The 12,232-nt window shown below is 37.1% G+C and overlaps 2 protein-coding genes across 3 annotated transcripts; one reads left to right on the forward strand and one right to left on the reverse strand.

Annotated features, from left to right (window-relative positions):
- Positions 1-24: 24 nt before the first annotated feature.
- rps27.2 (ribosomal protein S27, isoform 2) lies at positions 25-8,753 on the reverse strand. 2 transcript variants are annotated; one of them, XM_052578364.1, is made up of 4 exons: positions 8,670-8,753; positions 2,097-2,205; positions 1,020-1,130; positions 25-312 (listed from the first exon to the last, which is right to left on the reverse strand). In XM_052578364.1, exons 1-4 carry the CDS (start codon positions 8,736-8,738, stop codon positions 284-286), a joined length of 318 nt encoding a protein of 105 aa, XP_052434324.1. In that variant the 5' UTR covers positions 8,739-8,753; the 3' UTR covers positions 25-283. The 2 variants fall into 2 exon arrangements, with proteins under 2 accessions (XP_052434324.1, XP_052434325.1); XM_052578365.1 differs by lacking the exon at positions 8,670-8,753 and adding an exon at positions 2,789-2,909.
- Positions 4,710-12,001, forward strand: rab13 (RAB13, member RAS oncogene family). The gene is made up of 8 exons (XM_052578363.1): positions 4,710-5,362; positions 5,934-5,994; positions 6,771-6,831; positions 6,980-7,057; positions 7,608-7,697; positions 10,230-10,295; positions 10,872-10,922; positions 11,227-12,001. Exons 1-8 carry the CDS (start codon positions 5,239-5,241, stop codon positions 11,293-11,295), a joined length of 600 nt encoding a protein of 199 aa, XP_052434323.1. The 5' UTR covers positions 4,710-5,238; the 3' UTR covers positions 11,296-12,001.
- Positions 12,002-12,232: the final 231 nt, after the last annotated feature.

Below are 12,232 nucleotides of genomic sequence, written 5' to 3' on the forward strand. Positions count from 1 at the left end.
AAATTATCTACCACAACACACACATAAATGAAAAATCAACCTTTATTTAAAGTAAGAAAGGGAGAGAGAGACAGGTTTGGTGATTATACACCTCACACACTCTGTGTTCAGACAGCACTTTGTCATTAAGTTTTCTAGCACTCTTCTCGGTTTAGCTTTCATCTCCATCATCCCGTTATAGATCAGAAACATGGCCTCAGCGTCACTGAAATCCCTGTGGAGTGGCCAATCCTGTCTCTCCTCCCGTGGTCTTCCTCATCCTTGCATAATGGTTAATGAGAAACTAGTGCTGCTTTCTCCTGAACGAGCATCCTGTTAAAAGAGACAAAGAACCAGGCTTTTAGAATTCAGTTTAAAATCTATTCTGGATTTTGCCACACAATAGTAGACAATTGAATTGTATGGAAAAAATGTAAAAGAACAACAGCAGATTAAAAACAATTAACTAACCGATTGCACATTTTTTCTGAAATGTATATTACGTTTTTAAACATTATTTATATTGCAATACTTTAACATTGCGTCTTCAAATGAATGTAAATACAACAAAGACAGTGTATTTTTAATATCTGTTTAATGGCATCTTTATGACTGAAGGCAAGTATCCCTGATAACAATACAACTGATACTACCCTAGGAAAAAAAAAAAAAAAAATTCCTAATATTTAAGGCTTCAGCTCAAGAAGAGAACAATGATCAAGTGGGAAACACCAGGGTGGTCTGCGTGGGTGTGTTGCCATGGCATTGGCACATTTACAAGCCCATGTATGTGTATCTTTGATCTGTGAGAGCACTTTCTAGCCATATTTCTCCCACACGAGAACATGAATTCATTAGTCATCTTCTGAAGGCTGTATTTTAATGTGTTAGAGTGACGTTCTGACTGCTGATAGGAAGAAGAAATACCCACTTTGGGATCCAGCTCATGGGAACGGATTTCTCGAGAAACTAGGTTCTTTTATGCTTTGGGCAATCCCTCTAAAGTCATGCGCATTGGTGTCAAAGTATACAAGCGATACCTTCTGTGAGGCGGGCCTTTCCTCCGGTGGGCTGGCACAGTACTGTAGAGCATCCTACACACAAGACCACTGTCTGTGCGTGACTGAACACTGTAGTGATCTTATAACAGCCTGCAAAGAGAGAATAGTCAGAAGTTTCAGACTTACTCTTATGCAATAGCTAGGGTCATGCTAAAAATCAAATGCGATTTATCATGCGCATCTCGTCAGTAAAGCCAGTTCTTCGATTAGCAATAAATCTCCAGCAAGTGATTTCAGATGGAGCAGCATGTAATACACACAGAGTCATAGTACACTGACAAGCTACGCAATGTGTTCATAACTGCAATTAGCTTGTCAGTGAACTATGGCTCTGTACATTAAATACCACCAGGCACCAACAACAATACCTGCCCACTTTCTCATAGCTTCATAAAGTTAAGCTTGAACCACTGATGTTACATGGACTACTTTAACAATGTCCTTACTACCTTTCCACTTCTTGAATGTGGTAGTTACAGGAAACTCTGGTTTAATTAAAAAAAAAAGAAAAAAAAAAAAAATTCTTAATTTGTTTTCCAAAGATAAACAAAAGTTTTGCAGGTTTGGAAACAATTTACATTTTTTGGGAGAAAAAACCTTTAATTCTTCGTTTTTGGTAAAGCGGTCAACCCACTTTACACTTTTCCCAACTTTTCAACCCACATTATTTCAAATTATCTTACAAATATACATAATTTCATGTTTAATGGTTGATGCTTAAAATTCATTTTTATAAAACTATAATTCATCTATTTCAATTAGGTCACGCACACCGTTTCATGTGATTGTATTCATTCCCTTATTACCGCAAAGTACAGTTTTTTTTCCTTTATTGTTTTTCCTTAAAATCTAAATTTGTATGATGATTCACCTTGTATCTGGTTGGTTCGCTTTACATCTTAAAATGCTTATTAAAGAATTTTTAAAAATACCTGTTGGAAAAAAAAAATACTTTCAGAATAAAAGCCGTTGAAAATGTCTTGTGCTCCAATAATTGTGACAGCTCTGTAACCAATGTGTCATAGTAGCTCTGCTTGTTTACACTGCAGATGTTACCTGGGCATTTGACATCCATAAAATAAGAGTTGGGACTCTGTACGAGACGCTTCTTCTTGTGTCTCCTCTTCTCCTCCTCTGGCGTTGGCAGCAGTAGGTCCTTCGCGAGCTGAAAGTGATGAGAGATGTGTCAATCACATTTGCAAGATCTCGTCTGTGGTCGATTTTTGACTCAATACAACGATAACAGCACTCTTATAGACACCGTAACAACTTAGTTACGGAAAATGTTACATAAGTGACAGTTACATGGGCCTGGTGATATTGCTGATCAGCTGATTGTCAAAGGATGCACGAGAAAGGGCGACTCAATTCTTGACATACTTTCCGTCTAACCAACTATAAGAAGAATATCAGATCAATATTACACATTCGAACATAATTATATTCAAGGTATTATGTAATTACACGACATTAACGAAATTATCAAGACTGCGTTTTATTTACATGGTAAGCGCGAGGCTTTCCAAGCGTTTCTAACACATATGCAAGCGGCCATCTTGTCGTTCCTAAACACATGGCACGCGCTTCGCTCTTTTCTTACTTGATTACACAAAACATATCAAATGATTATATCGTGGCTGGTAAATTCATAAAAACGGAATCCTCCCGTAGTCAATCGATGGATTTTAATTCCCACACCATGCGTGATTATGTGTTAAATGGACTTGATTGTACTAGCACGCACTTACAGGCATGTTGGCGACGGAGGAGCAGCAGCCGAAAAGGGGGGGGCGGCGGAAACACGCGGCGCATATGAACGGGGCTCCAGAGCAGGGGCAGGAAATACCTCACTAACTTTAATAAAAGCTTTTCTTCTTAATTTACCAAGAACTGAGCTTAGACAGTCTGTAAGGATGTAGGAATGTTCAAAGGCATTTAAACTCTCGGACGTCATACCTAATAATATATTCAACCTTAAAGATAACCGATATATGCTTACAGATAACACTGAAGCCATTATTTAGTTTATTATAATGTATAATACATAATATTACAATAATTGAATAATAATATTGGTGTTATAATATTTTTGGGGTTCAGGTCAGGAGAGTTGGCAGGCCAATTGAGCACAGTAATACAATGGTCAGTAAACCATTTACCAGTGGTTTTGGCACTGTGAGCAGGTGCCAGGTCGTGCTGAAAAACGAAATCTTCATGTCCATAAAGCTTTTCAGCAGATGGAAGCATGAAGTGCTCCAAAATCTCCTGATAGCTAGCTGCATTGACCCTGCCCTTGATAAAACACAGTGGACCAACACCAGCAGCTGACATGGCACCCCAGACCATCACTGACTGTGGGTACTTGACACTGGACTTCAGGCATTTTGGCATTTCCTTCTCCCCAGTCTTCCTCCAGACTCTGGCACCTTGATTTCCGAATTAAATGCAAAGTTTGCTTTCATCCGAAAAAAGTACTTTGGACCACTGAGCTACAGTCCAGTGCTGCTTCTCTGCAGCCCATTTCCTGCACAAGCCTGTGCATGGTGGCTCTGGATGTTTCTACTCCAGACTCAGTCCACTGCTTCCACAGGTCCCCCAAGGTCTGGAATCGGTCCTTCTCCACAATCTTCCTCGGGGTCCGGTCACCTCTTCTCGTTGTGCAGCGTTTTTTGCCACACTTTTTCCTTTCCACAGACTTCCCACTGGTGCCTTGATACAGCACTCTGGGATCAGCCTATTCATTCAGAAATTTCTTTCTGTGTGTTACCCTCTCGCTTGAGGGTGTCAATGATGGCCTTCTGGACAGCAGTCAGGTCAGCAGTCTTACCCACGATTGTGGTTTTGAGTAATGAACCAGGCTGGGAGTTTTTTAAAAGCCTCAGGAATCTTTTGCAGGTGTTTAGAGTTAATTAGTTGATTCAGATGATTAGGTTAATAGCTCGTTTAGAGAACCTTTTCATGATATGCTAATTTTTTGAGATAGGAATTTTGGGTTTTCATGAGCTGTATGCCAAAATCATCAGTATTAAAACAATAAAAGACCTGAAATATTTCAGTTGGTGTGCAATGAATCTAAAATATATGAAAGTTTAATTTTTATCATTACATTATGGAAAATAATGAACTGTTATCACAATATGCTAATTATAATTGCCAGAGTTTATCATCGTTGAATACAAATATTATTCAGCAAAAACTATATATATATATATATATATATATATAAATACAAGCCCATTCAAAATACTGTTAAATAGCTAAACCTATTATTATTATTATTTATAAATAATACTAAACCAATTCTGCTAACGTGCCCAGTTTGCACGTCCATTACAAATTCATTCATCACTACGTGTGCGAAACAATTGCTTTCAGTAGTATTTATAAAAGTGATGTAGAGATTTTGGGAAAGCCTTTAGAGCAGTGGTCTCCAGCCCTTCTCATGAAGAGCTACCGTCCTACAGATTTCAGCTTCAAACCCAATCAAACACCCCTGAATCAGCTAAGTGTTCAGGGCTACTTGATAATTACAGACAGTTGTGTTGGAATGAAGTCTGCAGGACGGTAGATAAAGTCTTGACAACGTCACAAACCTTGCTTCCAATAAAATAAAATAAACAGACTTACAAAAAAGCCCCGAAAACGCTGTGGGTTCAACGGGTGCTTTATTTCAGCATGTTGTGTGTCAATGGCGCCCTCTGTCGACAGACGCGTTTCTCGGTTCTACTCGGCGCTGTTTTATTAAACCTCTCCCTCCCTCGACGTCAGCTTTTGGGAACTCGGGCAAGGGAAAGTTTAGGGAGAACAAAAGTCCGCTGTTGTCTATGTATGGATGAATGCTGAAAGTCTGTCGGTACAGGAGAGAAAACTAGCGCAGTGCGGACCGAAATGGCGAATGCGTGGCATCCGCAGTGAAAAGCTCCCAACAGACGCGTCAAAGGGCTGTGAGCAAACTTTTACCATTTTGCTTTTTGTTGATTTTTTTTTTTATCTCGTACCTGGAAGCACAGCGACAACAAAAGCAAAAATTAAGTTCACCGGTGACAGTTTTCCAAGGAAAGAAAATCCATGAAGTTTGAAACGAGGAGGACATTAATCAGAGGGAAGGATTTTAAAAGGCTGTGCGTATGACTGAGTGTTAGGAACAAATAGAGGGGAAAGTCATCTGAAACTTGCTGAATTAACTAGGTGAAGAACAATGGCAAAGAAATACGACTTCCTTTTTAAATTATTGCTTATTGGCGATAGTGGTGTTGGCAAGACCTGCTTGATCATCCGTTTTGCAGAGGACGATTTTAATTCAACGTACATATCAACCATCGGTAAGTGAACAGAATGAACCGGTTTCAAATACTGTTTGATACGGTTAGACGTTTCGCTCTTCTGCCAAGTTTCTAGCTTGTAAAACAAGTGCTACCCAAGAGCTGGTTCATGTCAGTACTAGTCTAAACGTCATCTCATTCCAGCCTGCCCCAGTATAACTCGATCAGTCCTGTGCTCTGTGAATCCTCCTCCCTGATTGCATTTCCGGCCCTCTCGCGCTACTTTACTTCTGCCAGCCACAGCCTGCCCCCTCTCTGTATCTCATTTTGCAATCTCTTCCCCCACCTACGCCCTTCTTTTCTGCATCAGATGGAGGGATGGCATTTAGTGCATTCACCCAGATCTTCAAAAGACCCCTTCCCTCCCTCCCATCTAATTCACTGAAAAACAAACCAGGGTGTTTATTATACCATCAGAGCATTGGATGTGTCTCATTATGTCTGCTCTTGTATTTCTGAATGTAGCAGACATTCATTAGTCCACTTTTATTATGCCTCTTGGGGTTAAAACATGTTAACCCTTCCTTCCTGCCCCTCCTGGTTTATCCGTTTCCCTTTTTCTTTTTCCTAGGTATTGACTTCAAAGTGAAGACCGTTGAGGTTGAGGGAAAGAAAGTCAAACTGCAAGTCTGGTAAAAAAAAAAAAAAAAAAATATATATATATATATATATATATATATATATATATATATATATATATATATATATATATATATATTATTATTATTTTTATTTTTTTTGTAATATATGTATTCTGTGTTAATATCATAACTTTGTTGTGTTTTGTCATTTTAAAAAAAATCTGATTTAGTGATTCAAGAACTAAAAGCTAAACTAAACAAGCTAAACTAAATTAAAATGAGAAATGTTGCCAGATTTTTTTCTGCCAACTTAATTGAAATAAGTTTTTATTTTTATTTTATATTTCATTTCAGTAACAGTTTATTTTAAGTAATGATTTTTTTTTTTTCAGCTGACTATAAATTTAACATGAAATATATTAGTAATTTTTAAATGTTTGTTAAATCAGAGTAGTTAAAAGTTATGCTTTATTAAAGTCTATTCAGTGAAAACTCTTTACATATGTACAGAGTGTCTGTGTAAATACAGTGGCAGTGTTGTGTACTAAAGAAAACGTCTTCACTGTCTATTTCTGTTTGACAACTCACTGTTAAAACAGAAAGCTCTGTGTAAATGTGCCAAAGGTGGAGTCCAGTTGACTTTAGCTAAGACTTCCCACAGACCTTTTGACAATTCAATAAAGTCATTTACGTTTGTCCACGATAACAGTCTGAAGTGCAAAGTCCAGCTGCTATAAAATAAATATATTAAACATTAAACTTTTTTTTACTGACAAGCTTTCTGGATGCTAAAATATGTTCTGCATGCAACTGGTTTTATTTGCTAGGGACACAGCAGGACAGGAGAGGTTTAAGACCATCACTACTGCATACTACAGAGGGGCTATGGTGAGGCGAGAAACATGCAGACTATTCTTTTTGGTCCTATAGCCATCTGTAAACTTACTTATGTGGTTATTGTGATACCCAGATTATTTCAACATTATTGAAGCAGGTCTTGATGGTAATGGTGCATTATTCTGATCCCGTGTTTCAGGGCATCATCCTTGTGTATGACATCACTGATGAAAAATCCTTTGAAAATATTCAGAACTGGATGAAGAGCATCAAAGAAGTAAGAGCGTAAAAGGAAAATTACAGTTACACTGTTAGTCATTTATAGTTTTTTTTTTTTTAAAGGAAATGTAATTCAGTAGATGATTAAATGAATTAGTACGTCCCTGCAAGTAAAGGTGGACATATGACCCTTAGCATATTTCTGTATCCCATACCCATAGTTATTAGTTTGGACAGCTTGACCCATTTTTTTTTTTTTTTTTTTTTAGGGAAACCATCATAATAAAATCTAACATTTGGGAATTTGAATTTAAAGGTTCGGTATATTGATTTAGTTTTTTCCCCCCTTTTATTTACAAAATAACAATTCTATATTGCATATAGAACGATTACAATCAGCTATTTTTCTGCAACCTCCAGAAAAGCATAAAATGAAACAAGCTTTATTAAATGTTAATTTCAGTTCTTAATAAGATGCCATAGGAAGTAGGTCCTGCACAGGTTACCAGAAAAGAGATGCAGTGAAAATACAAATGGGTCCTTTTGTTATCAGTCTCGTTTGTGAAGAACATGAGGAAGTGAGTGCATTTTTATGCTCTGTTTCCCAGAATGCATCAGCAGGTGTAAGTCGGATGTTACTGGGTAACAAGTGTGATATTGAGGCCAAAAGGAAAGTGTCAAAGGAGATAGGTGAGAAGGTAAGAGCTGACCAGGTACATTAAAGGTGTTTTATTGGTTCTAGGAATAGCTTTCAGTCAATTTATTTATAGTGTGTTATTTACAGCATCACTACATATGTGAAATTAGTTAATTTTTATACTACATACAGGTGCATCTCAAAAATTAGAATGTCTTGGATAAGTTCATTTCAGTAATTCAACTCAAATTGTGAAACTCCTGTATTAAATAAATTCAATGCACACCGACTAAAGTAGTTTAAGTCTTTGGTTCTTTTAATTGTGATGATTTTGGCTCACATTTAACGAAAACCCACCAATTCACAACAAATTGGAATATGGTGAATGCCAATCAGCTAATAAAAGGTTTCCTGAGCCTTCAAAATGGTCTCTCAGTTTGGTTCACTAAGCTACACAATCATGGGGAATATCTGATCTGACCTGACAGTTGTCCAGAAGACAGTCATTGACACCCTTCATAAGGAGGGTAAGCCACAAACATTCATTGCCAAAAAAGCTGGCTGTTCACAGAGTGCTGTATCCAAGCATGGTTAAGGTACAGGTTGTAAGACCTGCCACTAGAGGGCGCACTACCAAAACAATAACAATCGCGTGGTTCGATGACGCATGGAATGATGGGATTTGTTGTCTTCTACTCAACCCCTGACGGCCATCAATCAGATGGAAAGATAAATGATGGATTTAATTGATTACTGTTTAGTCAGATGATATGCAAACGATAACCACTTGTTAAAATATATGCACTCATGTGCATTCAAACACAATAATTGGGCATACATAGTAAACGTGAGTTCAACGATTTGTGTAAGTAGATTAATGCAAAGACGCGATCAGATTATGGATCAGATGTGTCCTCGCATGGGTCTAGAAACTCGATGCCCCGCATTTGGCCCGTATGCCCCATAATACTAATCTTGATGATCATTATAATAGCATACGTTTTCTGTAAAGACACGAATAAAAACAACTCACCTGTCGAGTAAAACACAAGTGAGATTTGCATCTCTTTCTAGTTGAAGTTTGTCGCGAAGCTCTCTCCATCTAGAAAATGCAACACCGATATTGATCCTTGCTCTTTCTCTCCTCTTGTCCCAAACTCTTCTTGGGTCGTTTGGTTGGCCCATACGCTTACGTTTACGGGAGCTGTCCTTGTAGACTGAACCAGTGGCAGACGGTAAACACCAATTATGTTCCATAAATAAGTAACACAATCCACCATAAAAAGTGCAAGAAGTAAATAAGGAACTGCTTAAAGCAAGCTAGTGGTTTGCTGGACACTAGACACTACTTCCGAATTTATTCATGACACTTTTGTCATGTTGTTTCTACATCAGTAAAGGCGGTAACAAAGGGTAACTTATGTCATTGACAGGTGACTGCACTGCCCCGTGTCACTGTTTAAAATGGGAATTTTCTCATGATTTACAAGTAGTTGAATACATTAGAGATATTGTTAGTAATCAGCTGGACAAAATATATAACACTAGCCTAGTGGTTTTTGAATATTTTACCTCAAATATCTTACAAATTGTATCTTTAACAGAAAGTTGAGCGGAAGGAAAAAGTGTGGGGAAAAAAGGTTTCACAACCAACCGAGAAAACCGCAGCCTTATGAGGATTGTCAAGCAAAATCAACTTTGAGTGAACAAGGAATGGACTGAGGCTGGGGTCAAGGCATCAAGAGCCACCACACACAGACGTGTCAAGGAATTTGCTGAACCACAGACAACATCAGAGGCATCTTACCTGGGCTAAGGAGAAGAAGAACTGGACTATTGCCCAGTGGTTTAAAGTCCTGTTTTCTGATGAGAGCAAAATTTGTATTTCATTTGGAAACCAAGGTCCTAGAGTCTGGAGGAAGGGTGGAGAAGCTCATAGCCCAAGCTGCTTGAAGTCCAGTGTTGAGTTTTCACAGTCTGTGATGATTTAGGGTTCAATGTCATCTACTGGTGATGTTCCATTGTATTTTTTGAAAACCATAGTCACTGCACCCATTTACCAAGAAATTTTGGAGCATTTCATGCTTCCTTCTGCTGACCAGCTTTTTGAAGATGCTGATTTTATTTTCCAGCAGGATTTGGCACCTGCCTACACTGCCAAAAGCACTAAAAGTTGTTTAAATGACCATGGTGTTGGTGTGCTTGACTGGGCAGTAAACTCACCAGACCTGAACCTCAAAGAAAATCTATCGGGTGTTGTCAAGAGGAAAATGGGAAATGAGACCAAAAAATGCAGATGAGCTGAAGGTCACTGTCAAAGAAACCTGGGCTTCCATACCACCTCAGCAGTGCTGCAAAATGATCACCTCCATGCCACGACGAATGGAGGCAGTAATTAAAGCAAAAGAAGCCCCTACAAAGTATTGAGTACATGTACAGTAAATGAACATACTTTCACAATTTGAGTTGAATTACTGAAATAAATGATAATTTATTGAGATGCACCTGTAGATGTTTTTTTTTTCAGCTTAAAACAAACTTAAATTATTTTCTTTAAAAAAAAGTGATTCTCTCTTTTTTCCATTTATTATAGCTCGCAAAGGAACATGGTATTCGATTCTTCGAGACTAGTGCAAAATCGAGCATCAACGTTGAGGAGGTATGAACAAAGAAATGCAGTATTCTAGTTTGTCTAGCTCCGTATCGTTAATTTATAGTCACAGTTGATCTTTGTCTGTCATACAGTTATCTGTATTAGTCTTGTATTCTTAGTAATGATTGTTTTGATATTGAGATGTTTTATGAGTTTCAGAATGTTATGAGTTTCCAGAATGTTAATAATAAAAACATAAATACAGTTAACAATGAAAACAATATGTAAAGTAAATCTAACCTTAGCACTCACTATTCTAATTCTATTCTTTAAAAAAAAAAATCGAACTACCTTTCTAATCTTTTTGTATTCTATTTTCTTTTAATTTATTATACAATTATAAAAAAACACTCTAACACTAACTTGCTCTATTCTTTTTCTATTCTATCTGTTTTCTTGTTCTAGCACTTATCATTGCTCTTTTTGTTGTATTTTGATTGCTTCCATTGTCCTCATTTGTAAGTCGCTTTAGATAAAAGCGTCTGCTAAATGACTTCATGTACCGTAAATGTAAATCTTTGCATTTCAGTATGTTAAATTTTATGTAGTTTGTCTACTTTTAAATTAACTTTCTTTCCATAGTCTTTTGCTGCTCTTGCACGAGACATTTTGCTGATGTCAAATAAGAAGCCGGTGAGTTTCCAGTGTGTGATACATAAAATGAATATCGATGTTTATTGTCTGCATGTTTAATGGCGAAACACACAATCACTCTTGAGTTTCTATGTACTCAAGTGATTCAGCTGTTCTTATTTGTAGTTTTATCTTGACTGGTATCACATGACATATATATCTATATCTATCTATCTATATATATCTATATATATATATCTATATCTATCTCAGACAGATCTAAAGACTAAGTTAACAAGATCAGTAACAAATCTACCAGGCTGCAGACATTATATTACATTACTTGTATTTGCTGTTTTTACAGGCTCCCACTGATCGTGAGGTTAAAATTACCAGCACAGAGAAAAAGTCATCCAAATGTCTTCTTCTTTAGATATGCTTTTATCCAGAGGATGGTCTCACTACACACAAACACACACAATCACATACAGTAATCTCGCAGTGTTAATGCCAGGGAATCATTTGCAAAGTGAACATGGAATGCTAATAGGAAGTGGTTTCAAAGTATGACGGCACTAGTAAGATATGAAATACATGATACGAGATCTGACACAGGGTACAACCTTCATGCAGTTAGTTTTTTTTTTTTTACTTCATGTTTATATTTTCGCACTACGCAACAGAAACTGACTTAGCTATAGTTGAGACAATGTTGGTTCGCACAAGTTTTGCTTCGTCAAATTGGATAACAAGTACCTACTGAATGAATTTCAAGGGAAATATATAGTCCAGTTTGATGGCTAATCAGCACTTTTTGACAAATGGTTTTAATGTTTATTGCTATAAAAGGTGAACAACTTCAATTTGAAAGACTTTGGACTCTAAAGTATGGATGAGAGATTTTAGGATGTTAGATGAGAAAATAATTGATGGATTATGGTTGGGATTATAATAATGTTCTATTGAAAATTCACAGTGTGTTTCTACAAAAGGGATTATGGTCAGAAATAATATAAATTTTGCATGAAGTTTCTGTCTTCCTGCCTTAATACACATTTCTATATTCTTCTCCACAGCATATTTCTCAGAATTTGTACAATGATATTCTTTTAATAAAGTAAATAATGTTCAAAATCTCATATTTATAGTGTTTTTTATTTTATTTGTGGCAGTAACACTTATCTCTGCTTTTACTTTTTCCTTTTCTTTCACTATTTTGAACGTTGACGCAAACCACGTTTCACATTTCATGCGGATAAAAGCGTCTGCAAAATGAACGTAAAATGATAAAAAGCGAAGCGGTGTATACTGCGCATGCGCGGAAAGGTCGCCAACAGTTGTGACTGTCGGAGAAGGTTGCCAAGCAACCG

The sequence above is a fragment of the Carassius gibelio genome, chromosome B16 (genome assembly GCF_023724105.1).
Source record: "Carassius gibelio isolate Cgi1373 ecotype wild population from Czech Republic chromosome B16, carGib1.2-hapl.c, whole genome shotgun sequence".
In the NCBI taxonomy this organism is placed as follows: Eukaryota; Metazoa; Chordata; class Actinopteri; order Cypriniformes; family Cyprinidae; genus Carassius; species Carassius gibelio.